This window comes from Ranitomeya variabilis, chromosome 2 (assembly GCF_051348905.1).
Source record: "Ranitomeya variabilis isolate aRanVar5 chromosome 2, aRanVar5.hap1, whole genome shotgun sequence".
NCBI classification, from domain to species: domain Eukaryota; kingdom Metazoa; phylum Chordata; class Amphibia; order Anura; family Dendrobatidae; genus Ranitomeya; species Ranitomeya variabilis.
The window spans coordinates 574,583,580-574,611,564 of record NC_135233.1 but is presented as its reverse complement, the minus strand read 5'-3'; the positions used below and the strand labels follow the sequence as shown (position 1 = coordinate 574,611,564).

General features: G+C 44.1%; 1 protein-coding gene and 1 long non-coding RNA gene across 4 annotated transcripts in view; one reads left to right on the top strand and one right to left on the bottom strand.

Moving 5' to 3' along the window:
• The window catches only part of SLC6A2 (solute carrier family 6 member 2), a 145,148-nt gene that overhangs the window by 50,176 nt on the left and 66,987 nt on the right, over window positions 1-27,985 (top strand). For both annotated transcript variants that reach the window (XM_077288259.1, XM_077288258.1), the window contains one exon: window positions 10,438-10,569. In XM_077288259.1, the coding sequence (XP_077144374.1) occupies window positions 10,438-10,569 (132 nt within the window). The remainder of the gene's footprint in view (window positions 1-10,437; window positions 10,570-27,985) is intronic.
• LOC143807069 (uncharacterized) overlaps window positions 1-27,985 on the bottom strand; it is a 90,524-nt gene that overhangs the window by 49,676 nt on the left and 12,863 nt on the right. Inside the window, exons 1-2 of one of the 2 annotated variants that reach the window (XR_013221643.1) lie at window positions 6,374-6,464; window positions 6,136-6,250 (exon numbers count right to left, since the gene is read on the bottom strand). This is a non-coding gene — a long non-coding RNA (uncharacterized LOC143807069). Of the gene's footprint in view, window positions 1-6,135; window positions 6,251-6,373; window positions 6,465-27,985 lie in introns of those variants that run through there. The other variant, XR_013221644.1, reaches the window with a different exon arrangement.

Below are 27,985 nucleotides of genomic sequence, written 5' to 3'. Positions count from 1 at the left end.
TTATTATTTTGCTAGTATTTTGTAAATCCACCTTTTTGGCTCTCAACACTACCTGAATCCTTCTGGGCATGCTAACAATCAGATTCAAACATGTCTTGAACAAAATCTGATTTCCAGGTCTCTTCTACCCGTTCCCAAGTTGGTGCATACTGGTTGACTCACTTGGGTACTCTACCCACAAGTGTTTGATTGACTTGAGGTCTTGGGACCATTGAGGCCAATCCAGCATCTCTATTTAATTGTAATTGAACAATTTATTCAATAATCTTGTCGTATGCTTCGGGTCATTGTCGTGCTGAAACACTGTTGCCCTTTTTGTACCCATAGTCTGGGATCACTAGTCTCCTGGGATTCAACATGGTGGGAGAAAGAAGGATCAATGTGAGAATTAAGTTATCCAGACATTAGGCTGCTGATAATGGATTGTGTGGAAGACTGGGTGGTGCTGCCAAGACTGCTGGGAGCATTATCTGCCATCCAACCGGCCAACTGTTAGCACTGCTCTGGCTTTGGAAGTGGTGTACTGTGCTTTCTTGCAAAGTGGGACAGGAACCTATGAGTTGTGGATGAGAGTGCTTCTTGTGCTTTAGCAACAGTCATAGTCTCTCCTGCCCCAAGTCCTCTGCATTTGCTTGCACTATCAGGACTTCCACTTCCCCATGCCTTAATACATGCCTTGCGCATTTTTTTTCTGCTGGTCTCTTGAAACCAAGTTTTTGTAATAAAAGAAAAGTGGTCACCTAATGTAACAGAGAAAGCAAAAGTGTATGGATGACAATCAAATTTAATTCATAAAAATGTTTCAATGCTTTTTCTCAGGTTTAGAGATCACAGAGATGTTCACAGATCATGTAACACTGTATGTCTGAGAAATGAAAGCATACAACCTTTTAAAAAGTATTTGTTCATTTTTAGAGATCACAGAAATGTACTCCACACTACGGAATACCGTATGAAACATTTTCCTGGGCTACATTTCTCAGTCAAAGACTTTTGACTGTGTTATATAATTGAAAAAATGACCTCCAAAGCACATAATACATGATGAATGAAAAATATATTCAATTTTTCTTGCACCCACAGAAAAAACTGCAGCTATATATTTGCCAACAAAATGCACAGGCTTAATCCCCATCTATAGACTGGATTCTGTCACTATCCCTGCTCCTACGACACTCTAGCTCCCTAGGCTAAATACAGACTGTATGTGCAGCAAATGATTAGCCCTTAGAAAGTTTGTTAGTATGATGGCTCAGCTTCAGCACTAGTATCAATACTACAAGTCTCTGATTCATTATACTGTGCACACACACCTGGACAAGCACTCTCTCCCTCCAATACGAAGTGTCACAGAGCTGTGCAATGGTGTTAGTTTGTCGAGCTGGGCAGTGCCTGTCCTTTTATAACCTCTGATCATGTCACATGGCCAGCCAATTATAGTAATGCCACAACCAAGATGGCTACAGCATTACAGGGACTCTCAGGCAATCCCCAGAAACTTATTGACTGCAAAACAGGTACCAAAGATGTGGGGAGGGTATTCAAGTTTTACATTGAGCATCGCATAAGAATCGCCGAGTAACGAGCACATCCGACCACTGTGATATTTGAATGATAACCTAGTATCACAGAGTACGTTCTCTCATCCTTACTGGTTGAGTCGTTCAGTGGTGATTATGTTCTGATCATTAATTTAAGTTTATTTAATTGAAATCTCTTAAACTTTTCTGGAACTTCCTTTTGGACATTTCACATTTGATGACATTGACCGGATTAGACACTGACGAATTACATTTATTTTCATAGTTGCTCTAAGGTGTGCCAAAGGACTCTTATGTAATCAGTGACTTGATTTGCTTAATAACTTGGAGGTAATTAATTTAGCATTGGTCAAGTACAAAAAAATTAGGATGTCGTATGGAATAATCTCACCTGTAGTCACAATACTCCACATTAAAAAAAGTTTTCAATTATTTTTTATTCCGACAGTTTATAACTATATACATACGAGTATATATATATATATATATATATATAAATAAAGGGAACACTAAAATCCCACATCCTAGATATCACTGAATGAAATATTCCAGTTGTAAATCTTTATTTATTACAAAGTGGAATGTGTTGAGGACAATAAAACCTACAAATTATCAACGTAAATCACAATTAATATCCCATGGAGGTCTGGAGTTGGAATGATGCTCAAAATCAAAGTGGAAAATAAAGTTACAGGCTGATCCAACTTCAGTGGAAATGCCTCAAGACAAGGAAATGATGCTCAATAGTGTGTAGCCTCCACGTGCCTGTATGACCTCCCTACAATGCCTGGTCATGCTCCTGATGAGGCGACGGATGGTCTACTGAGGGATCTCCTCCCAGACCTGGACTAAAGCATCTGCCAACTCCTGGACAGTCTGTGGTGCCACATGACGTTGGTGGATGATGCGAGACATGATGTCCCAGATGTGTTCAATCGGGTTCAGGCCTGGGGAATGGGCGGGCCAGTCCGTAGTTTCAATGCCTTCATCTTGCAGGAACTGCTGACACACTCCAGCCACATGAGGTCTGGCATTGTCCTGCATTAGGGGGAACACAGGGCCAACTGCACCAGCATATGGTCATACAAGGGGTCTGAGGATCTCATCTCAGTACCTAATGACAGTCAGGCTACCTCTGGCGAGCACATGGAGGACTGTGCAGCCCTTCAAAGAAATGCCACCCCACGCCATTACTGACCCACTGCCAAACCGGTCATGCTGAAATATGTTGCAGGCAGCAGATCGCTCTCCACGGCGTCTCCAGACTCTGTCACGTCTGTCACATGTGCTCAGTGTGAACCTGCTTTCACCTGTGAAGAGCACAGGGTGCCAGTGGCGAATTTGCCAATCCTAGTGTTCTGTGGCAAATCCCAAGCATCCTGCACGGTGTTGGCCTGTGAGCACAGCCCCATCTGTGGACGTCGGGCCCTCAGACCATCCTCATGGAGTGCTCCTCTTGTTTCTGCTTGCACAAAGGCTAAGGTAGAGGTCCTGCTGCTGGGTTGTTGCCCTCCTATGGCCCCCTCCACGTCTCCTGGTATACTGGCCTGTCTCCTTGTAGCGCCTCCAGCCTCTGGACACTACGCTGACAGACAGAGCAAAACTTCTTGCCACAGCTCGCATTGATGTGCCATCCTGGATGAGCTGCACTACCTGAGCCACTTGTGTGGGTTGTAGAGTCCTTCTCATGCTGCCACGAGTGTGAAAGCACAACCAATATTCAAAAGTGACCAAAACATCAGCCAGAAAGCATTGGTGCTGAGATGTGGTCTGTGGTCCCCACCTGCAGAGCAACTCCTTTATTGAGTGTGTCTTGATAATTGCCAATAATCTGTTAATCTATTGTCTATTCCATTTGCAAAACAGCATGTGAAATTGATTGCCAAACAGTGTTGCTTCCTAAGTGGACAGTTTGATTTCACAGAAGTTTGATTTATTTGGAGTTATGTTCTGTTGTTTAAGTGTTCCCTTTATTTTTTTTAGCAGTGTATATATGGTATATTTATCAAAGTATACTTTTTTATTTTATTTTTTTAAGATCAATGTGTTTTCAAAAGTAGATTGTTGATACTCAAAGATCTATAAACTCAATCTTGGTTTGGTGATTGAGGCCCTTCCTAATCTGAATCCACATAGATCCTTAACATCATTGCCAATTTTGTCTAATTGTGGATGTTTTTAGTTTTGTGGAAACAAAAATTCAATTTCCAGCAACAATCAATAAAATCACCTTTTAATCTTAAAGTGGGACATTACAGAGCAAACCCTTGCAGGCAGAATAAAATAATCAGTATATAGCACTATTAGTTACTGGGGCCGATGTAACCAAAATGAAATTTATTCTGCGTCTGCCAGCCCTAACTGCGTTTAATTATATTACGTAGAGTAATGTTGTGACATTCATGGACTGGGGGAATGTATCTATTTATTCATTGTTTACTACATTCTGTTTGTTCCTGCTCTTTGGATTTGACAGTATAAAGGCTTACAAAGGAGATTCTGTGCCCTAAAAAGTATTTAAATATCCACTGTGTCTACCGTCTTTTAAGAAAGATCTCAGGGCACTTTAATTTAGAGGACTACAGAAACGCAGAATGGACTTTTACATAATATAAACTAAATTGATATGCCTTAAATGTCTGATAGATGTGGGTTTCACCCCTGTTAACGGCACCTAGTTCGGAACTTACTGTCTTACTCCACAAAAATGGAAAGGTGGCCGTGTGTGGTTCTCTCCATTCACTTCTTTCGGAGTCACAAAAACATCAGCTCAAGAGACCCTTTTCAGAAGGTAAGACATCCATCTATCAAACATATAATATCAGTCATGGTTTTTAAGTTGCACCATACTAGTCTCCTTGCTTTCTTGAGACCACTTCCCATTGTCGTCACCACTTGGTGTGGGACGTTCTGAGATGTTGTGCCTGTTCCAAATTAAATTGTAAAGTCCAAATACGTGCATGGAGAGCCACGCTGATACATGGAGCATCGAGACAGATGTCTGTTTATTACATAGTCGGTCACATCTGTATGACATGCGTATGCAATGCAATTTTAACATGAGCTTTACATAGAGTAAAACTGTCATTTAAAGAGTTTTTCTAACAAAATATTCTTCAATAAACAGATATAAATATGTAAGTGAGATATTTAATCATTGCTTTACGTGTGTAGCTTACTATATATGTATTTAAGTAAAAAAGAAATGATAGAAAAAAAAATGGTGTGGGTTCCCCTGAAATTTCAATAACCAGCTGAGGGAAAGCCTTCCCAGGCTTTTAATATCAGCTCACATCTATATACTTAGCCTTTACAGTTTATTAAAATGACTGACCCTCCCCCCAAAAAAAAAAATTGACGTGGCCACCCCCCTATAATTAATAACCAGCAAAAGCTAGGCAGACAGCTGTGGGCTGATATATTAATAGGCTAAGAAGGGGTCGTGGCTATTTGCCCCTTGACAGACTGAAAAAATCAGCTCTCTGTCTCACCAGAAATTACGCATTAATAAGATGCGCCAATTCTGGTATTTATCCTCCAATCTTCCCACTTTCCCTGGTGCGGTGGCAAATGGGGTAATAGTATTGGGGTTGATGGCAGCATTGTATTGGAAACTGCCATTATAAAGCTGACATCAACCCCCCATAATATTACCCCACTTGTCCCTGCATCGAGGCAATATGAAAGAGCTGAGGCCAAGTGTCAGAATTGGCACTACTTGTACTCAGTTGATGGGTTTTCTAAGAGATGGAGTTCAAATTAGATGGCACATGCGTGGTCCGTGTGCCATGCTTTTTTTTTTTCTTTGAGGAGTATGAGCCCTATATAAAATAAAGCAAACGGACTAATGCATAAACCAAAATAAAACAAAATCATTTGCCTCCCACAGAAGCAAGTGGCCTACAATATCAGCGCTGCTATTCTTAATGAGTGATCTTGTGTCACTTGACTGCTGCAGCCAGTGAACAGTTGCTAACCGACTACAGCCTTTACTAATCAGTTTATTATTTATTAATTATGCATTGCTTATATAGCTCTATCATATTCCACAGCACTTTCCAGACATTATAATCCATTGGGGCTCACAATCTACATTCCCTATCATTATGTATTTGGAATGTGGGAGGAAACCGGAGACTCCGGACGAAACCCACGCAAACACGGGGAGAACATACAAACTCCTTGCAGATGTTGTCCTTTGTGAAATTTGAACCCAGGACCCCAGCGCTGCAGTGCTAACCACTGAGCCACCCTACTGCCCCTAATTTTGCAGTTGGAATTCGAGCAGATGACTGTTTTGATGCAATAGTAAAGGCCAGCATCTAATCATTGGCTGATGATTGACTGCAGCAAGTGACACAACAATGTTATGTTACCCACTGTGAATAGCAGTGCTAACATCGCAGGCATGGTGCCGCTGAGGGAGATGAATATCGATTGTTTTTGTTTTATATGGGGCACTGAAGGTATTAAGCAGGAGTTCTGCAATAGTGGACAATATCTTTAAACTTTCAACATGGACCTATGCAACATAGTGCCCAGCACAGTCTTGGGCTGCATTCACATGTCCATGTTTTACTGTCTGTGTACATACCGTGATTTCCAGGCTGGATACAAGTCTTCTCACTTGATTTCAATAATCACATGTCTCTGAGGTTAGAAAGTTCAGGCCAGGACACCCATGGGAAGTCCAGAAATCACTATCTGATCTAAAAAAAAAATCAGCTTTAATCCAAGTTCTGATGGTAAATGGGTACCATTGGCAACAGAAGAAATTTATGTATTGGACCCTTTCATCTCTACATTGCTGCCATATCTCCAAGAGGACCTACTCTGCAACATCCGCTTCTGTTGCCAAGCGTCACCATAGTCATTCTACGGCTGGCGCTGGTGTAGGTTTTGGTTCCAACATCTCTACTATGGACAGTGCAGGCTTGGTCCAGCCACTAAGATTAAGGTGGCTGCTTCCTGCAGTCCTGGTCACTCTGGCAGTATGGGTGTGAGCTCCCTGCTCCAGCCAATTAGATAGCACCACACTCTACTTAAGCTTCCAGATTACTCCTTGAAGCTGCCAGATATTGTCGTGTGCTCCTGTGGTTCAATCTTGTTTGTTTAGCTCCAGTATAGGATATATTTTTCCTGTTTCTGACCCTGGCTTGTTTTCACTATTCTTGCTTCTTCCGATTTTGTACTTTTCCTGCCATCTTGGTTCTGATCCGACTACCTGACCACTCCTGCCAGCCTGCACCACCATACAGCAGCTTATTCAGTGGCTCCAGCTCAAGGGCCCCGTGTTTTTAAATGCAGATCCTTCTGTAGGTGTTAAAGGGTGAAATCCAGGGCAACCCCTGAGATCTGGTAAGTGGAGTAGCTTGCACTACGCCTGCCCATGGTACCCATTTTAGAGCTGACAAGTGACCTCTGACAAATCTTTATTACATTTGTAGGATTATTTATTGCTAGGCTTGACTGCTTTTTACTGATCTTTTTGTTTTAAGATATTAAAAAATCTAAAGTTTAGTTTAACTGTAGCCATTGAAAATGGGGGATATTTTTTATTTGAAGGTCTTGTGTTCATTACTTTCAAGCACATAACCGAATTGGTGTAAGCAAAGATGGGGATAATAAAACTTGACATTTAATAATCATTAAATTATTAAGACAAAACAAGACACTTGAATAAGAACCCAGATAGGCCTGCCCTTCATATACAGGCCCGGCTGAAGTAATAGTTTGCTGTAAATGGTTAATTGTGTCAGCACCACTACCATCTGAGAAAGGAAACCTAACAGGTTGTCATATATGAAATGTAGGTCAATAACCATATAAAGACCTTGGAATGGTCTCATCCAGTGTAGGTAAGTAATGGACCTCTGGCATCTGTCTTCCAGGTTCATGTGGGAAGGCAAGCATCCAAGGTGCTATTTAGCATTCCACACCATGGACTGAGACCATGATGTCATTATAAAAGATCACCGCCTCCCAATGTGTTTAATCCCTCCTGGGACTCATCTGGGGATATGGCAGCCAGGATGGATGACTCTGCTGTATCAGGCAGTATACAGAGCCTCTGTTTTCTGCCGGATTTGGCAGAGTCATTCATCCTGACTGCCATATCCCTTGGTGGCAAGTGGGGTAATATTTGTGGGGTTGATGTCATCTTTGTGTAGCCTGGTGACATGAAGCCCACGGGTTAGTAATGGAGAGGTGTCTATAAGACTCCTATCCATTACTAACCCAAAAATAATATTGTAAAAAAGACCTTTATTGGAAATAAAATTCCACACCCTGTTTTATTTTTAAATACTTTTTTTTAAAATTATACTCTCTTTATGCCCATTCCATTGAAGCCCTTTTCTCCTTGTAAAAAAACAAAAATAAAAAACAACCATATCACTCACCTGTCCAAAGTGATGATTAGCAATACTGTCCCACACTGTAATCCATGTCTGCGATATGTGGTTTACGACCTGGCCGTTGGCATGATGTGACCGTCCAGGCTGAATACCATGGGTGAATGAGATCACCATGAGAATTTTCTCACGGTGCTTGTGATGATCTCCTTGAGGTAAACGCAGTTCATCTGGCCGCTCACATTGAAATGTGAGAAATCGGCATAAATGACCGTCCGTGAACTCTATGACTGTAAGCCATAATCATCAACATTAACAGAAATAAACACTTGAAATACATTACTCTGTTTGTAATGACTCTATATAATCAGTTTCACTTATTGTATTGAAGAACTGAAATAAATTAACTTTTTATGATATTCTAATTTTGTGAGAAGCACCTGTATATGAAGTGATTCATTGCACACTCTAGGCTGATGAAACCATTTCCAAATCCACCTCATATATTTCTTGAGGAGTCGGACCAGGTGTCTCTTCAAATCTTTTTAAAAGGGAAGCATGAAAAGAGTTATTGATCCTCCAAGCCACAGGGATTTGCAATTTAACAGTCACAGGATTGAAAACTTTAATCTTATAAGGACCTACAAAATTACTATATTACAATGGGCATATTACTATCCGGCATCTTCTTATCTTTCTCTCTCATAACTTCATAATTCGGCCTTCTGATGATCCAGAAATTTCGAAACACGTCGAGGCATGAGACACAGACTGACATTATGAGTGAACTACGAAACTATAAGTTTCATCTGATTTTCTATATGTGGTGTCCTTTAAATGCCTTTTTAAGAATAGTATTCATGTTGTCTAGACTAGACTATTTTCTATGTTATCTGAATATTTAGGGCCAAACTGGATAAGTGAGGGTGAGCCACCGTGGAGCTGGGGCGCCAAATCCCATAATACAAGGGTGCCAACCTTTGCTGCTATGTAGGAACAGCCTAACGGACATCCTAGGGATAAGTAGGTCCATTTTTGTGTTATATCACCTGGGAAGGCATTACTGATCCGATACATAACACAGAAATGATTCATATCTATGGTAATAATGAATAATATGAATTTATTAGATTCACATTTATAGAATATAAAAAAATTGTCAGGATCAGATTTTCTATTATGTATATTAAGAGAGTATTGCTAATTTACTGTAGACATAAACTCCGTTTTTCACAATGCACAGGGGTTTATTGGGTGCATATTAGTTTTCTAAATTTATGATTTTAAAGGTACTCATGTACTTCTGTCGCTAACTCACCCTTTTGATCTTAATCAAATTGTATGCTTAAGGACCTGCAAACCTTCTAGATGCGATCTTTAAAGGTAGATTTTTTTTTGAGGACATCCACATAAAATCCCCCGCTATAAAGACAGGAACTTACCTACTTTTGCGATTGGCACCTCTTCTTTCGGTCTGGTCACGGTTTACCAAAAGACCCCTTTCGACCTCCTTCCAGGTTTTAATAAGTCACCAAGAAGATCTCTCCCACTCCTGCATGGTGGATAGCTCCCAAATGCAGGATGAAAACCCCCTCCCCACAACAACAAAGGTCCAGGTAGCTGTAGAGGTATGGTTACTTAGAGAAATTCAACAAGGGGCAGGAATTTCACTCGGTCTTCTTGATTAGACAAAACCTCTCAAATACTGCTCTACTTCTTGGTTCATACATTGTGGTTGCCCATTAGTCTCGGGATGATAAACTAAGTAAAAAGACTGCTTAATACTCAATCTTGAGCAAAAGTTTTCCAGAAAGTGAACCCCTCTATAAAAAAAATATATAAAGCACGCAAGGGCATGTAGATTTAGTATGTTGTGTGGTTTTTTTTTTTTTTTAAATAAAGCCATGGATTCAAATTAGATTGATCCGTACTGGTTTGACTAAAATAAGTGGAGAAAAAAATGTGTTGTTTTTTTTTCCCCTTCTTACTGTTAAAACACAGAAGCATTGTACTGTGCAGTGTTACGCAATTGGCCAGTTGTGCTATACAGACCCGTAATAAAGAAATATGATGCATAAAGTCCCCTGTGAAGGTACAATGGGGTCATATACAGACCGAAAAGGACACCTTTGCAATAACAGTATGCTGGCACTTTTGCGTCTCTGGGAGGAGCCACTTGATGCTTTTTGAGGTGGTAGTGGGCCCATTTACCCTTTTTTGGCCTCTGTGAAGATGCACAGATGGTACCAATGGTCTGTCCACTCCGGGTAGGGCCCTCTAAATGCTAATTGTCTCTTATGGCTGTGTACAACTTGTATATGTGTACTTGTTCTTCTAGAATGTGACTTTTTATTTTTTGCCATTTTTCAGCTGTTTAGAACTAATTGCATAAATCCATCTCGTTGCACATTGTTGGCTTCCATGTCCTCAACCGGCAAAACTCAATGACAAGTTTTGTGACTCGTTATGTCTGCGGGATATGAATGCAGTTTGGAAACCTGACTCAAAGTATTTGTTAGTCATTAGTTATTTCTTTCTTCCAGGTGCTTTCCTAATCCCATACACACTATTCCTAATCATTGCCGGAATGCCGCTATTCTACATGGAATTAGCTCTTGGACAATATAACCGAGAAGGAGCGGCCACTGTATGGAAGATCTGCCCCTGTTTCAAAGGCAAGTAGTCAACTTTATTCTTTTGTATAGTTGAACTGGTGAAAAAAGAGAGGATTATCCTAAGGTTTAAACTTTATTCATACCTATGTTTTGGTATTTTATGTTTTAAGGCTGTAGAACTCCCACCAATTCATTGGGTTTTCAACTGTAAAGGTCTATAAACCAGGTTGTCTTCATGATCACTCATGGTGGAATTAAGACTAAATGGTCATGAGATTGTAGCACACAAGCGTAAGACAGTCCAAGTAAAAGTTTTAAGCCATCGGACAATAACCTTACCTTAATCTTCAGAATTGCAAAGATCTTAGAGCTACAAACTAGTGATGAAAGACCTTTTGTAAGACAGAGCTCCTTTATCCCAAACTCCTGGACCTAATGGCTGAAAATTTTGGATATACTTCTATTTAGCAAAAAATAAACTGCTCAAATAAAGAATACATTAGAGTAAAGTAATACAGAGGATTTTCTACTTCTCCTCAGAATTTTCAGCAGTAAGGTCCTTGTCCTCTTACACTGGTCTTTCGTCATGAACTTTCACCTAAACTAATAGAGGATTTTCTCTTCATCCACATTATTAGGCTGGGGTCACACGAGCGTGTATGCTCTCGCCTGAGAGAATTGCGTTACTTTTATGCTGAGTTTGATCAGAGTGTTATCCAATTCTTTCAAATGAGGAGAAGATGAAGAAAAAAATGTCTGCTTCTTCTCTATTTTGTCATTCGGTGGAAATCGGACTGCACTCAGATGTCTTCCAAGTCTGATGTGTTCCACAGACTTCTTGACTTGGATGGCCGAGTGTGATCCGAATATCAGATCAAACTCTGGCATGTTACGACTTTTCCAGCTGGGTCCAAGAAAAAAAAATCAGATGTGCGCGACCCTATAGAACAACGTTAGTCTGAGTGCTATCCGATGTACTGTCGGATGACCCTTGGACCGATACTATAGTCTTGTGCACAAGCCATTATACTTTATATTTTGTGGTGGTTTCCTTTCCTTTGTGAAATGTTCTCTTTTTTGCAAAAACTTTTTTCTACATGCAGCTTGTGTGCCACAGCTTGAGTGGGGGAAGCCCCAAAAAAATTCTCTAGGTATCATTAGGAAAATCATCAGAAAAGGTGTTTTTCATAGGGTTGAGCGAAACGGATCGGTCAATTTCATAAATCGCCGACTTTCGGCAAAGTCAGGTTTCGTGAAATCCGAGCCGATACCAGTGTGGGATTAGCCATGCGGTCGGCGATCTTCGCGCCAAAGTCGCGTTTCATATGACGCGTTCAGCGCCATTTCTCAGCCAATGAAGGTGGACGCAGAGTGTGGGCAGCGTGATGACATAGGTCTCGGTCCCCAACATCTTAGAGAAGGGCATGACAGTGATTGGCTTGCTTTCAGTGGCGTCACAGGGGCTATAAAGGGGCGTGCATTCCGACTGCCATCTTACTTCTGCCGATCGTAGCATAGGAAGAGGTTGCTGCAGCTTCGTCAGAAGCAGGGATATTGTTAGGGAGGAAAGATTAACCCCCAAATCGCTTGTGATGTAGCGATTTCCACTGTCCAACACCACCTTTTGTTTGCAGGGACAGTGGAGGCTAGATTTCTGTGCATCAGCTCTGTAGCTTATAAGGCACCCTGATAGCTGCATTGCTGTTTGTATGCCGCTGTGCAAGCCAACTGCTTTTTTCAAAGCAAAAATCCTGTTGCTGCTTTCTGCACAGTTCTCTTGTTTCTTTGTCCACACTCTTGTGTGCAGCAGTCCTTTTTATTGCTGCCAGCCATACTTGTCTTTTGATCATTGTAGGGAGATTGAAATTCTACTATAGCCCTTGTATTTTTTGATATATCTGCCAGCCACTTTCTGCCAATCAAACTGCGCAGTGTAATACAGTGGGCCTGATTTCTTTCTGCATTCTCCCACACCTATAAAGGGAAATTTATATTGCCACTAAGTGCATCTGCGTCAGTCCTGTTTGTGGCATATCTGTCAGCCACTTTCTGACACTGAAACTGTGTAGTGTAATACAGTGGGACTGATTTTCCCAGCAGTCTCCCACACCTATAAAGGGAAATTTCTATTGCCACTAAGTGCATCTGTGTCAGTCCTGTTTGTGGCATATCTGTCAGCCACTTTCTGACACTGAAACTGTGTAGTGTAATACAGTGGGCCTGATTTTCCCAGCAGTCTCCCACACCTATAAAGGGAGATTTAAATTCACAACAAGTTTACGTACACCTTCTACCTGCTTGTACAGGACCACATAACGGTTGTTAGTTTGGTTACATTTTTCCAAGAATGAGGAAGTCTGGTGGAAGAGGTCGTGGCCGTGGGCGGTCATTGCCAGCTGGTAATGATGGTAGTGGTGGTACAGCATCAGGTGGTCGTAGGAAAAGCAAAATAGCACCTAAGTCTCGAGTTGTTGAGCCAGCGTCATCGTCTGGCTACACAAGGCCTCGAACGCTCCCTTTTCTGGGAGTAGGAAAACCGCTTTTAAAGCCGGAGAAGCAGGAAAAAGTTTTGGCTTTCCTTGCTGACTCTGCCTCTAGCTCTTTCACCTCCTGTTCGGAAAGTGCAAAATTTAAAAGCAGCGCATCATCAGTGGATGCTCCTGGTCAGGAACAAGTCGCTTCCTTTTGTCCTTCACCCAGAACAACAGTGAAGGATGCGTCAGGCGACACAACAGGTTACTCCATGGAGCTCTTTACACATACCGTGCCTGGGTTAGAAAGGGAAATTAACAGGCCATTGCCATTACAAGATGAATCGGACATGGAGTGCACAGATGCACAGCCACAGCTAGATTATTATGCTGTTCCATTGACTCAGATCACAACATTGCCCTCGCAGTGTACTGAACCAGAATCTGACCCTGATGAGACTATGGTGCCTCGTCCCGAACGCTATAGCACTGGCTTACACGGTGACACAGAAGAAGGTGCACAGGACATAGAAGAGGAGGTGATAGATGACCCAGTTGTTGACCCCGATTGGCAGCCATTGGGGGAACATGGTGCCGCTGGCAGTAGCTCTGAAGCGGAGGAGGAGGAGCCGCAGCAGGCATCAACAACGCAACCGCTTTCATCTGGCAGGCCCGTATCTGGCCAAAAACGTGTGTCAAAACCAAAAACAGTTGTAGGACAGCGTGGCCATCCGGTTAAAATAGCACAGTGTGCAATGCCTGAAAAGGTATTCGATAGTAGGAAGAGTGCATTCTGGCAATTTTTTAACCAAGATCCGAATGATCAGTGCAAAGTGATCTGTAAGAAATGCTCAAGGACCTTTAGCAGAGGTCAGAATGTCAAAAATGTAAATACAACTTGCATGTGTAGACATTTAACCACCATGCACTTGCAAGCCTGGACTAACTACCAAACGTCCCATAACGTTGTTGCACCCGTTCACAATGAAGCTAGTCAGCAACGCTACATTCCTTCCCTCACTGTAAGCCCACCGTTTACGACACCACCTGCAGCAAATGTGGAGGTATCGTCGCAAGGCCAAAGCAGTCAGGGAATCACCAGGTTCTTGGTAGGAAACACTGTATGTAGGCCAACAGCAAGAATACTATCACCAACCCTCTCTCAGTCTGCCATGTCCACCACCACCCCCGCTAGTTCCACCATATGCAGCTCTCCAGTCCAGCTCACCCTACAAGAGACTCTCGTTAGGAAAAGGAAGTACTCGTCCTCTCATCTGCGTACACAGGGTTTGAACGCCCACATTGCTAGATTAATCTCGTTAGAGATGATGCCCTACTGGTTGGTTAAAAGTGAAGCTTTCAAAGCCCTGATGGCCTACGCAGTACCACGCTATGACCTACCCAGTCGACACTTCTTTGCGAGAAAAGCCATCCCAGCCCTCCACCAGCATGTCAAAGACCGCATTGTCCATGCACTCAAGCAATCTGTCAGTAGAAAGGTGCACCTCACAACAGATGCATGGACCAGTAGGCACGGCCAGGGACATTATGTGTCCATCACGACACACTGGGTTAATGTGGTGGATGCAGGGTCCACAGGGGACAGCCATATTGGGACAGTTCTGCTTAGCCCACGGTCTAGGAAACAGTTGGCTGTAGGTGTTTGCCACCCCTCCTCCTCCTCCTCGTCCTCCAGCAGAAGCAAGAGCTCATCCACAGACCGCAGTCGCACGACCACTCCATCCGCAGGTGCCAGTGTTGCACACGAGGTGTCCCATTATGGAACAGCTAGTGGTAAGCGCCAGCAGGCTGTGTTGGAAATGAAGTGTTTGGGCGACAACAGACACACCGCGGAAGTTCTATCTGAGTTCTTGCAGCAAGAAACTCAGTCATGGCTGGGCAGTGTACATCTTGAGGCACGCAAGGTAGTCAGTGATAACGGAAGGAATTTTATGGCTGCCATAGCCCTTTCACAACTGAAACACATACCTTGCCTGGCTCACACCTTGAACCTGGTGGTGCAGTGCTTCCTGAAAAGTTATCTGGGGTTACCCGCCCTGCTCCTGAAGGTGCAAAGACTTTGCTTGCACATCCGCCGTTCGCCCGTACACTCCAGCCGTATTCAGAACCATCAGCGATCTTTGCTGCTTCCCCAGCACCGCCTAATAATCGACGTTGCAACAAGGTGGAACTCCACACTTCACATGCTTCAGAGGCTGTGCGAACAGAGGCGTGCTGTTATGTATTTGTGGGAGGATACACATACACGGGCAGGCAGTTAGATGGCAGACATGGAGTTGTCAGGTGTGCAGTGGTCGAAGCTACAAGACCTGTGTCAAGTCCTTCAGTGTTTTGAGGAATGCACACGTCTGGTTAGTGCAGATGACGCCATCATAAGCATGAGCATCCCTCTAATGCGTCTGCTGATGCAAAGTTTGACGCACATAAAGGAGCAGGCGTCTGCAGCCGAGGACGAGGGAAGCCTTGATGACAGTCAGCCATTGTCTGCTCAGGGAACTCTCCTGGACGAGGTGGCGGACGAAGAGGAGGACGAGGAGGATGATGGGGATGAATATTTATGGGAGGAGGAAGCTTCTCAGTGGGCAATAGAAACTGGTGGCGTTGCAAGGTCTGGTACAGGGTTTTTGAGGGAGACAAGTGATGTTGATTTGCAAGAAAGTGCTCCTCAACCCAGCACAAGCAGTGACTTGTTACCTGGAACATTGGCCCACATGGCGGATTATGCCTTGCATATCCTAAAAAGGGACCCCCGCATTATCAAAATGATGACCGATGACGATTACTGGTTGGCCTGCCTCCTGGATCCACGCTATAAAGGAAAATTACAAAATATCATGCCACATGAGAACCTTGAGCAAATATTGGCTACCAAACAAGCAACTCTTGTAGACCGTTTGGTTCAGGCATTCCCAGCACACAGCGGCGGTGATGGTTCACACGAGTTGCAGGGGGCAACATGGCAGAGGTGTTAGAGGTGCACAAATCAGAAGTTGCGTTGGACATAGGGGTTTTATGACCAGGTTGTGGAGTGATTTCGCAATGACCGCAGACACGACAGGTACTGCAGCATCAATTCAAAGTGATAGGAGAAAACATTTGTCCAGTATGGTTACTAACTATTTTTCCTCCCTTATCGATGTTCTCCCTCACACGGCATTCCCATTTGATTACTGGGCATCCAAAATAGACACCTGGCCTGAATTGGCAGAATATGCATTACAGGAGCTTGCTTGCCCAGCTGCTAGTGTGCTATCAGAAAGAGTATTCAGTGCTGCTGGTTCAATACTGACCGAAAAAAGGACTCGTCTGGCTACCCAAAATGTTGATGATCTAACCTTCATTAAAATGAACCAATCATGGATTTCTAATTATTTTGCCCCACCTTTCCCTGCTGACACCTAGCTTTCCTGTAAAAAGGTCTTGCTTTTGGACTCGTCTTACTGACTGCTCCAATTTCTCCATTTGCAGCTGCTGTATGTCCACCATAGGCCATTTTTACGCCTCCCTAAATGGGCTGACTCCCCCCACGGGGCCGTGGTCACCACTTGGCGCAAGCACCCGTGCGAGTGCCGTTTGGCTGAACAGGTGGGTGTGCCCACTTTTGGGCGACGGCACTGGCACAGGGTCCCTCATAGTACAATGAAGTGTCTCTGGCGGTGGTGGTGGTGCACACCCAACGTCAGACACACCATCGTAACATGAGGGGCCCTGGGCCAGTACCGCCGCCCACGAGAGAGTGTCCCCCCCCCCCAGCTCAAACAGTGCTTTACCACTTGCAAACTTACCTCTCACTGCTCCACCACTGTTTAGTCTGTGCTGTTAAATCCTTCAATGGCACTGCCAATACCAATTTGTTGACATGATTGATGCTAGTAAAAATATTCAGGGGTCCTGTCCTACATTTACACCAGTTAATACTTTGCGCCAACTACCACTGTCTGTGTCAGGAGTCTGAATATTTTTTTACCTTTTGTGCATTACTGCCCTTTTCCAACATGGCGTCTTTGGTCTCATGTGCACTTGTCTTCCTGCTATAAAACTCCACCCCAGCCTTCAGTCTGTGCTAGATTATTCTGCTTTGCATCCAGCTCCTGATTACTCCCTTGCCTTGCACCTGCACCTGCTCCTGTGAACCTGTGTTGGAGATCCTGCCACTCTGCTCTGAGTTCCTGCTGCATACACCAGTGTTCAGTAATCCTCCTTCATCTGCTGCTCGTGTTACTTCCATCTGCATTTGCTGGACATGTAAGCTGTTTCTGCTCTGCAAAATCTGAGACTATTAACCAGGCCTCCCTGGTTGAGCTAAGATATGATTTGAACTGCCCAATAGCATATCTATCTGTGTCTGGACTAAGTCAAGGATCTATTCGTGACAAGTTTCCTCAAGAATAACTGTGCTTCATAGACTTTCTGTTTGTTTGCATCTACCTCTGAAGTTTCCTATTGACTGCTAAGCTGCGTTTATTATTTGCACCAAGTGTTGTGGACTTGAGTTTCTCTCTGCACCTGCTTGAATCATCGTGTGATAATATAAACTGTACCACTTATAAAACTGTGTCCTGTTGTCTTGTTCCACGCAAAGAGTCTCCTGAATTATCCCCTATAATTATTACAGGATAATCTAGCCATAAAAAAAAGGAGACTGCTGGAACAATGACTACAGAGAGCAGATTAGAGCAGGTGTTTTCCATAATTAGATCACTGCAGAAAGATGTGGAAGGTCTGCAAAAGAAGTTTGGAAGCTTTGAACACAATCAACAAGCATTTGGACAAACTTTGCAGGACTTAAAGGGAACCTGTCACCACGTTTTTGGAAGATGGGATAAAAATAGCGTTAAATAGGGGCAGAGGTGGGCGTTACATTAGTGTGTGTGTTATGCGTTTATTACCCACCTAAGTTGCCGAAATAACTTTGCAAAGTCTCCGTTTTCGCCTGTCAATCAGGCTGGTCAGGTCACATGGGCGTGGTGTCTTCACCCAGATTTGGCGTAGTTTTCCGTTGGTGGCGTAGTGGTGTGCGCATGCCCAAAGTCCGGAATCCTCTTCCAGGGGATTTAAAATAGCGCGGTGTTCGTTATTGCATTGGTGATCGGTGGGCGCGGCCATCTTCCTTTGGCCGCGCGTGCGCAGAAGCGGCGCTCTGCTGGCCGCGGCTTCAGGAAAATGGCCGCGGGATGCCGCGCGTGCGCAGATGGATATCGCGGCGGCCATTTTCCTGAAGCCGCGGCCAGCAGAGCGCCGCTTCTGCGCACGCGCGGCCAAAGGAAGATGGCCGCGCCCACCGATCACCAATGCAATAACGAACACCGCGCTATTTTAAATCCCCTGGAAGAGGATTCCGGACTTTGGGCATGCGCACACCACTACGCCACCAACGGAAAACTACGCCAAATCTGGGGGAAGACAACGCCCATGCGACCTGACCAGCCTGATTGACAGGCGAAAACGGAGACTTTGCAAAGTTATTTCGGCAACTTAGGTGGGTAATAAACGCATAACACACACACTAATGTAACGCCCACCTCTGCCCCTATTTAACGCTATTTTTATCCCATCTTCCAAAAACGTGGTGACAGGTTCCCTTTAAGCAATCGCATGGCAGCCCAGGAAAACAAACTTGCTGGCATAGAGTCCCAGTATGGACGGGCTTTTCAGGACATAAGCACGCAAATAGCTGCACAAGTGACTTTACCCTCTGGGCAACCGCCACCAACTAGCCCACCTAAGTTGCCCCCATTCAGATTTAATGGTGATCGCAACAAATTCCGTGGCTTTGTGAATCAATGTATGCTATATTTTGATGTGCATGCTGACCATTTTCCTACTGATAGATCCAAAGTATTGTGTGTAATAATGCTACTGACCTCACGAGCGCTCGCCTGGGCGAATCCGATGATTGAGTCTCGTGACCCACGGTTAAATGACTTGGATGATTTCTTGGCCGCTATGGCATTAATGTTTGATGACCCTAATCGACGTGCAACCGCTGAATCTGCTTTGTTGTCTTTACGCCAGGCTAAACGTTCTGTTATTGAGTATGCCACTGAATTCAGGAGATTGGCGGTAGATATCAATTGGGACAGTTATGCACAACTGCCTATTTTTAAAAGGGGTCTGTCTAGTAGTATAAAAGAGGAACTAGCTCGCTCAGAGTCACCACAAGAACTAGAGACATTTATACAACATTGTGTGCGCATAGACATTCGCCTTACTGAGTGTAGGCAGGAGAAATTTGCTGCATATAACCGTATTTCTAACTTTTCCCTTCCTTCCAAAGAGCCTGCAGGTAAAACATCTCGGGAAGTGGAGGAGGTGCCCATGCATTTGATTCCGTTCAGAGACGCGAGATCAATGAGCGCCGGGAGCATCGCCTTCGTGAAAGTCTATGTTTCTATTGCGGCCAGTCTGACCACTTCTTGATCAATTGTCCTAAGTGTCCTAGACGGCCTAACAAGGTGCTAGCAGCAATAGGGGAGTATGACAACTGTGATGATGAATCTGACATCTCTGAATGTAGCCTGCTTTTAAACGCTGTATTCCATTCACTTTCTCTGACTTCACCCCCCCAAGGAGCTGAAGGAAAAGAACTCTCACTGTTCTCTCCCTATTAAGATCCTGTGTTCAGGAAAGTGGATTTCCAGTTCAGCTATGATTGACTCTGGTGCAGGTGGCAATTTCATGGATATCGCATTTGCCAAGGAACATGGTATTAAAATTCAGCAAAGAGCCTCTCCAATTACCATGGAAACAGTGGATGGGTCACCTTTAATCTCTGGGCCTGTGGATCAGGAGACCGTACCCCTTGAAATTTTGTTGGAGCCTAATCATCAGGAGCAACTTTCTTTCTTGCTAATTTCTTCTCCTCATTTTCCTGTGATTTTAGGCATTCCTTGGTTGCGTTCTCAGAACCCAATTATCAACTGGGAGACAAAGGAGATTATCTTTCCAACAAGGAGCAACTCGGCGTTAACAGAAGCTGTCCCTGAGTCCACGGCTATGGAACCACATGTACAGGTATCTTCTTTACCTCCAGTATATAAAGAGTTCTCTGACGTCTGTGACAAGAAGAATGCAGATCAACTTCCTCCACACAGGCATTATGACTGTTCCATTGAGTTGCTTCCTGGGGCAGATATTCCTTTTGGTCACGTATACCCTTTGGCGGCACCTGAGCTTCAAGCCTTAAAAGAGTATATTGATGAAAATCTGGCCAAAGGCTTCATACGTCCTTCTTCCTCACCAGCAGGGGCACCCATTTTTTTTGTAAAGAAGAAGGATGGGACCCTGAGACCTAGTGTTGACTATCGGGAACTCAATAAGGTAACCGTACGAAACCGTTACCCTTTGCCTCTGATTCCCGAATTACTGGAAAGAGTCCGCCATGCTAAGGTGTTCTCTAAGCTGGATCTTCGTGGGGCTTATAATTTGGTGCGTATTCGTCCAGGGGATGAGTGGAAGACAGCATTCAGGTGCCGGTATGGACACTTTGAATCTCTTGTGATGCCCTTCGGGCTTTGTAACGCCCCTGCAGCATTTCAACACCTTGTTAATGACATCTTCAGAGATTTGTTGGACCAGTTTGTGGTGATCTATTTGGACGATATACTAATCTTTTCTGACTCTCTACAGGAACTTGAAGAACATGTCAAAACTGTTTTAAGACGTCTGAAAGAGAACCAACTGTATATCAAGCCAGAGAAATGTGAGTTCCATCGTTCTGAGATACAGTTCTTGAGTTATATCATCTCTCCCCAGGGGCTGAACATGGAATCTGGTAAGATTCAGGCTATCCTTGACTGGCCGGTACCCAAGAACGTTAAGGAGGTCCAACGTTTTATTGGTTTTGCAAATTTCTACAGACGCTTCATTCGAAATTTTTCTGATATTGTCCGTCACATTACTTCCTTGACAAAGAAGGAAAAGCCCTTTAAGTGGTCATCACAGGCTCAAGAAGCTTTTGATCAGCTGAAGATCTGTTTCACATCAGCACCGCTGTTGATACACCCAGATCCAACACATCCTTTCATTGTGGAGGTGGACGCTTCTGATAATGCTTTGGGGGCTATTCTCTCCCAAAGAAGTGGAGAGAAGGGTTTGCTACATCCTTGTGCTTTCTTTTCCCGTAGACTAACCTCAGCAGAGAAGAATTACGAGGTGGGAGACAAGGAATTGCTGGCTATTATTGCGGCTTTCAAAGAATGGAGGCATCATCTGCAAGGAGCTGCACAACAGATCATAGTGCTAACTGACCATCGCAATCTAGAGTTCCTTACATCCGCTAGATGTCTTTCTCCTCGTCAGGCTCATTGGAACTTATTCTTAAATCAATTTAAATTTGTTATCTCATACCATCCAGGTTCTCGTAATGGGAAGGTTGATGCTTTATCCCGAATCCATGCTGCGGATTCCGTACCTGGAGCCCCATCCAAGACCATTCTATCTGATGCCAATTTCATCGGAGTTATCCACGATCAGGACTTGTGGAAGGAGGGCAGGGAGGTCTATTAAGGTGATGTATTTTTGGCCAACCCACCTGTGGATATTAATCTTGTCTTTAGGGGGGCATGTGGTTCAGAGATCAACGTATCTACGTCCTGGAGGTCATCCGTCTGCAGATCCTCAAGTTGGTACATGACTCCAAGTTGGCTGGTCACAGGGGGTACAGAAGACACAAGAGTTCCTGAGCTGATTCTTCTGGTGGCCAACTTGCCTGAAGGATACCAATGACTATGTTCTCTCTTGCGAGGTATGTGCCTATTACAAGACTCCTCATGTGGCACCTATGGGTCTTCTACAACCATTACCTGTTCCATGCTACCCTAGGGGGTCTATATCAATGGACTTTATTGTGGAGCTGCCTACATCGGGGGGCATGAATACAATCATGGTGGTAGTTGATCGCCTGACTAAAGCTGCTCATTTTGTTCCGTGTACCGGCCTCCCCTCAGCTAAAGATACAGTGAACTTGGTTATACAGAATGTCTTTCGGTTGCATGGGGTGCCGGATGAGATCATCTCTGACCGTGGAGTACAGTTCACTTCAAGATTCTGGAAGGGGTTTTGCTCTGCACTCAATATTATTGTCTGTCTCTCTTCTGCTTACCATCCCCAGACAAATGGTCAGACTGAGCGTACCAACCAGACGCTGGAACAATATCTAAGATGCTATGTCAGCCATCTCCAGGATGATTGGTTGGAGTTGTTGCCATTAGCCGAATTTTCATATAATAATTCTCAGAGCGCCTCCACTAAATTTACACCTTTCTTTGCCAATCTGGGCTATCATCCTTGTATTTTACCTAGGTCTCCAATTAATTCTCCGGTTCCAGCAGTGGAGGAAAGGCTGACTGCGATGAGAAAAAATCTGGAGGTTCTGAAGGAATCCCTGACCGCAGCTCAAGAACGTTATAAGAGATCGGCTGATAGATTCCGTAAACCTGCACCCATGTTCAAGGTAGGCGATTCCGAGTGGTTAGCAACTAAGAATCTGAAGTTAAACGTTCCTTCACAAAAACTTGGACAGAAATTCATTGGCCCTTTCAAGATCAACGGTATTGTGAGCTCTGTGGCCTGCCGGCTGAAGCTACCTAGGACAATGAAGGTACACCCAGTTTTTCATGTATCTTTACTAAAGCCTGTATCTCCTAATACCTTCCAGGGACGTGTTGTGCCACCTCTGCAGCCTGTGGTGATTGATGGGCAAGAACAATTCGTGGTGGAGGAAATTATTGATTCCAGGATTCGCAGGAATCGGCTCCAATATCTGATATGATGGCAGGGATATATCCCTGAGGAAGACTCTTGGGAACCTGTGGAAAACATCAATGCCCAACAGAAGATTTCTCATTTTCATCAGCGATTCCCTGAGAAACCAGGTCCAGGATCGTCCTGAGGCCGCTTCTAAGGAGGGAGTAATGTCAGGACTCTGAACATTTTTTTTACCTTTTGTGCATTACTGCCCTTTTCCAACATGGCGTCTTTGGTCTCATGTGCACTTGTCTTCCTGCTATAAAACTCCACCCCAGCCTTCAGTCTGTGCTAGATTATTCTGCTTTGCATCCAGCTCCTGTTTACTCCCTGGCCTTGCACCTGCACCTGCTCCTGTGAACCTGTGTTGGAGATCCTGCCACTCTGCTCTGAGTTCCTGCTGCATACACCAGTGTTCAGTAATCCTCCTTCATCTGCTGTAAGCTGTTTCTGCTCTGCAAAACCTGAGACTATTAACCAGGCCTCCCTGGTTGAGCTAAGATATGATTTGAACTGCCTAATAGCATATCTATCTGTGTCTGGACTAAGTCAAGGATCTATTCGTGTCAAGTTTCCTCAAGAATAACTGTGCTTCAAAGACTTTCTGTTTGTTTGCATCTACCTCTGAAGTTTCCTATTGACTGCTAAGCTGCGTTTATTATTTGCACCAAGTGTTGTGGACTTGAGTCTCTCTCTGCACCTGCTTGAATCACCGTGTGATAATATAAACTTTACCACTTATAAAACTGTGTCCTGTTGTCTTGTTCCATGCAAAGAGTCTCCTGAATTATCCCCTATAATTATTACAGTCTGCAAGTCAGTAGAGGAGCCCACCCCTGTACCTAGGTATGCCACCTGTTTATTTGTGAATTTTTTTTTTTGCCAGACATTAACCTCACTTTTTATTTTGGCCTACTAACTGTGTCAGACACTCCTTACAGTTGTCCTCCACTGAACAAAGCTAGGCCGCCTGCGTACTCCTGTAGACTATTTTTAACTGCATTTTGCCTATTACTTTTTTGGCCCTACTAACTGGGTCTGCCCCTCATTGCAATCGTCCTCCGCTGAACACACCAATGCTGCCTGTGTACCCTTGTAACCTATTTTAAACTGCATAGAGCCAACTTTTTTATTTTAGGCCTAGTAAGTCTGTCTGCGGTCCCTCCTTGCAATCGTCCTCCGCTGACCAAACCAATGCTGCCTGTGTACCCCTGTAACCTGGTTTAAACTGCATAGAGCCAACTTTTTTATTTTAGGCCTAGTAAGTCTGTCTGCGGTCCCTCCTTGCAATCGTCCTCCGCTGACCAAACCAATGCTGCCTGTGTACCCCTGTAACCTATTTTAAACTGCATAGAGCCTACTTTTTTATTTTAGGCCTAGTAAGTCTGCGCCACTCCTTCCAATTGTCCTCCGCTGACCACACCAATGCTGCCTGTGTACCCCTGTAACCTTTTTTAAACTGCATTGAGACAACTTTTTTGGTTAATGCCTACTACCTGTGTCTGTCTGCGCCACTCAATACAGCTGTCCTCCTCTGAAAAAAGCTGAGCTTCAATTGTCAGGTTTTCAGCCTATAGGAATTTGAAAACTGCATCGGGGCTACTAGTTTGGTTGGGCCTACTAACGGTGTCTGCCGCTCCTTGGTGTTCTCCTAGTTTTTTATCCTGAGCTTCTATCTTCAGGCTTTCGGCCTGTATTTATAATATTAAACTGCATTTAGGCTACTAGTTTGGTTGGGCCCTACTAACGGTGTCTGCCGCTCCTTGGTGTTGTCCTCCAAGGAAAAAAGCTGAGCTTCAATCTTCAGGCTTTCGGCCTATATCAGATATTAAACTGCATTTGGCCTACTAGTTTGGTTGGGCCCTACTAACGGTGTGTGCCGCTCCTTGGTGTTCTCCTCCACTGAACAAAGCTGAGCTTCAATCTTCAGGCTTTCGGCCTATATTTACAAATTTTAAACTGCATTTGGCCTACTAGTTTGGTTGGGCCCTACTAACGGTGTCTGCCGCTCCTTGATGTTCTCCTCCACTGAACAAAGCTGAGCTTCAATCTTCAGGCTTTCCGCCTATATTTACTAATTTTAAACTGCATTTGGCCTACTAGTTTGGTTGGGCCCTACTAACGGTGTTTGCCGCTCCTTGGTGTTCTCCTCCACTGAACAAAGCTGAGCTTCAATCTTCAGGCTTTCGGCCTATATTTACTAATTTTAAACTGCATTTGGCCTACTAGTTTGGTTGGGCCCTACTAACGGTGTCTGCCGCTCCTTGGTGTTCTCCTCCACTGAACAAAGCTGAGCTTCAATCTTCAGGCGTTCAGCCTATATTTACAAATTTTAAATTGCATTTGGCCTACTAGTTTGGTTGGGCCCTACTAACGGTGTCTGCCGCTCCTTGGTGTTCTCCTCCACTGAACAAAGCTGAGCTTCAATCTTCAGGCTTTCGGCCTATATTTACTCATTTTAAACTGCATTTGGCCTACTAGTTTGGTTGGGCCCTACTAACGGTGTCTGCTGTTGTGAATTCCGCTCTTGGGTGGTTATAAGTAGCATTTTTGTGAGTTCTGCTCTTGGGCTCCCTCCTGTGGTTTTGAGTGGTATGGCTGCTTCTTGGATTTAGCATCAGCAGCTGTTTTCACTGATCGTCTTTCTGGCTCTGCTATATTAGTCTGGCCTTTTCCCTAATTCAATGCCAGTTGTCAATTGTTGAGCTTGGAGTCATGGCTCTCTGAGGATTTCCCTGTCACTCTGACCATTTCAGCAAAGCTAAGTCCTTGCTTGTCTTTTTGCAGTTCACTTGTTGTGGACTTTGTTGTTTAGCACTTTCTATGTTTTGCTCATTTGTCCAGCTTATCAGTATGTATCTAGTCAGCTACGCTGGAAGCTCTGGGCAGCAGAGTTTGCCCTCCACACCTTTAGTCAGGTGTGGAGATTTTTGCATTTCTCTGCGGTGGACTTTTTCTAGTTTTTATTACTGACCGCACAGTGTTCTGTCCTGTACTAATTCTTTCTAGCTAGTAGTGGCCTCCTTTGCTAAATCTTGTTTCATACTACGTATGTCATTTCCTTCTCTCACAGTCATTATTTGTGGGGGGCTGTCCTATCCTTTGGGGATTTTCTCTGAGGCAAGATAGCTTTCCTGTTTCTTCCTTTAGGGGTAGCTAGATCTCCGGCTGTGACGAGGTGTCCAGGAAGTGACAGGAACATCCCACGGCTACTGCGAGTGTCTGTATTAAGATCAGGAACTGCATTTGGTATAGTTACCACCTGCTCAGAGCTAGTCGCATGTCGCTCCTTAATCACCAGACCATAACAGTACGACTGGCCAAAAATGAGCTGAATGCATCTCAAAAGAAGGAAAAGAAAAAGAGTTCTGAGCCATTATTTTTTTCTTTAGTCTGTTTTGTCTTTTTCCTTCCTCTTAATCTCTGGGTGATTCAGGATTTGGATGCGGGCATGGATGTTCAGGGGTTGTTTTCTCGTGTGGATCAGCTTGCTGCAAGATTACAGAGTATTCAAGATTATGTTGTTCAGACTCCGGCCTTAGAGCCTAGAATTCCTACTCCAGATTTGTTTTACGGGGATAGATCTAAGTTTTTGAACTTTAAAAATAACTGCAAATTGTTTTTTGCTCTGAAACCCCGTTCCTCTGGTGACCCCATTCAGCAAGTAAAAATAGTTATTTCTCTGCTGCGTAGTGACCTGTTATGATCCTTAGTGGCTGAGGATCACGAATAGACCAGCAAGTGAATAAACTAAGGACAAGCTCTAGGGAGATGGTAACTGGACTGATCGCAAATCTGAACCTATCCAACACAACTAGAGGTAGCCGGTGAACGTGCCTAAATAATTCCTAGACGTCTCGAGCCAGCCTGAGGAACTAGCTACCCCTAAAGAGAAAGAAAGACCTCGCTTGCCTCCAGAGAAATAATCCCCAAAGATATAGAAGCCCCCAACAAATATTAACGGTGAAGTAAGAAGAAGGCACATACGTAGGGATGAAATCAGATTCAGCAAAAGAGGCCCACTAGTACTAGAAAGCAGAAAATAGAGCAGGGGTCTATGCGATCAATAAAAAACCCTTACAAAATATCCATACTGAGATTTCAAGAACCCACGCACCAACTAATGGTGTGTGGGGAGAAACTCAGTCCACTAGAGCATCCAGCAAGTGAGGGAATCACATTTTAGCAAGCTGGACAAGAAAACATGATAAACACTGCTGATCAAAAAATGAGCAAACAAAACTTAGCTTGTCCTGGATGGACTGGGAGCAAGGTAGTCAGAAGGAATCTGAGTAGCACTGATTACATCGACAGCCGGCAACAAGTGGAAGTAAAACAGAGCTATATAGGAACCTCCCAGAGGATAACGAACCAGCTGATAGCCAGAGACCAGCAGGATAACAAACAAAGCCACCAGGGGGAGCCCAAAGCAAAAGTCACACCATACCTGTTGTGATCCCTAGTGGCGGAGGATCACAAATAGATCAGCAAGTGATTAAACTAAGGACGAGCTCTAGGGAGATGGTAACTGGACTGATCGCAAATCTGAACCTATCCAAAACAACTAGAGGTAGCCGGTGAACGTGCCTAAAAAATTCTTAGACGTCTCGAGCCAGCCTGAGGAACTAGCTACCCCTAAAGAGAAAGAAAGACCTCGCTTGCCTCCAGAGAAATAATCCCCAAAGATATAGAAGCCCCCAACAAATATTAACGGTGAAGTAAGAAGAAGGCACATACATAGGGATGAAATCAGATTCAGCAAAAGAGGCCCACTAGTACTAGAAAGCAGAAAATAGAGCAGGGGTCTATGCGATCAATAAAAAACCCTTACAAAATATCCATCCTGAGATTTCAAGAACCCACACACCAACTAACGGTGTGTGGGGAGAAACTCAGCCCACTAGAGCAACCAGCAAGCGAGGGAATTACATATTAGCAAGCTGGAACAGAAAACATGATAAACACTGCTGATCAAAAAATGAGCAAACAAAACTTAGCTTATCCTGGATGGACTGGGAGCAAGGTAGTCAGAAGGAATCTGAGTAGCACTGATTACATCGACAGCCGGCCACAAGTGGAAGAAAAACAGAGCTATATAGGAACCTCCCAGAGGATAACGAACCAGCTGATAGCCAGAGACCAGCAGGATAACAAACAAAGCCACCAGGGGGAGCCCAAAGCAAAAGTCACACCATACCACCAGTGACCACAAGAGGGAGCCCGAAAACAGAGTTCAC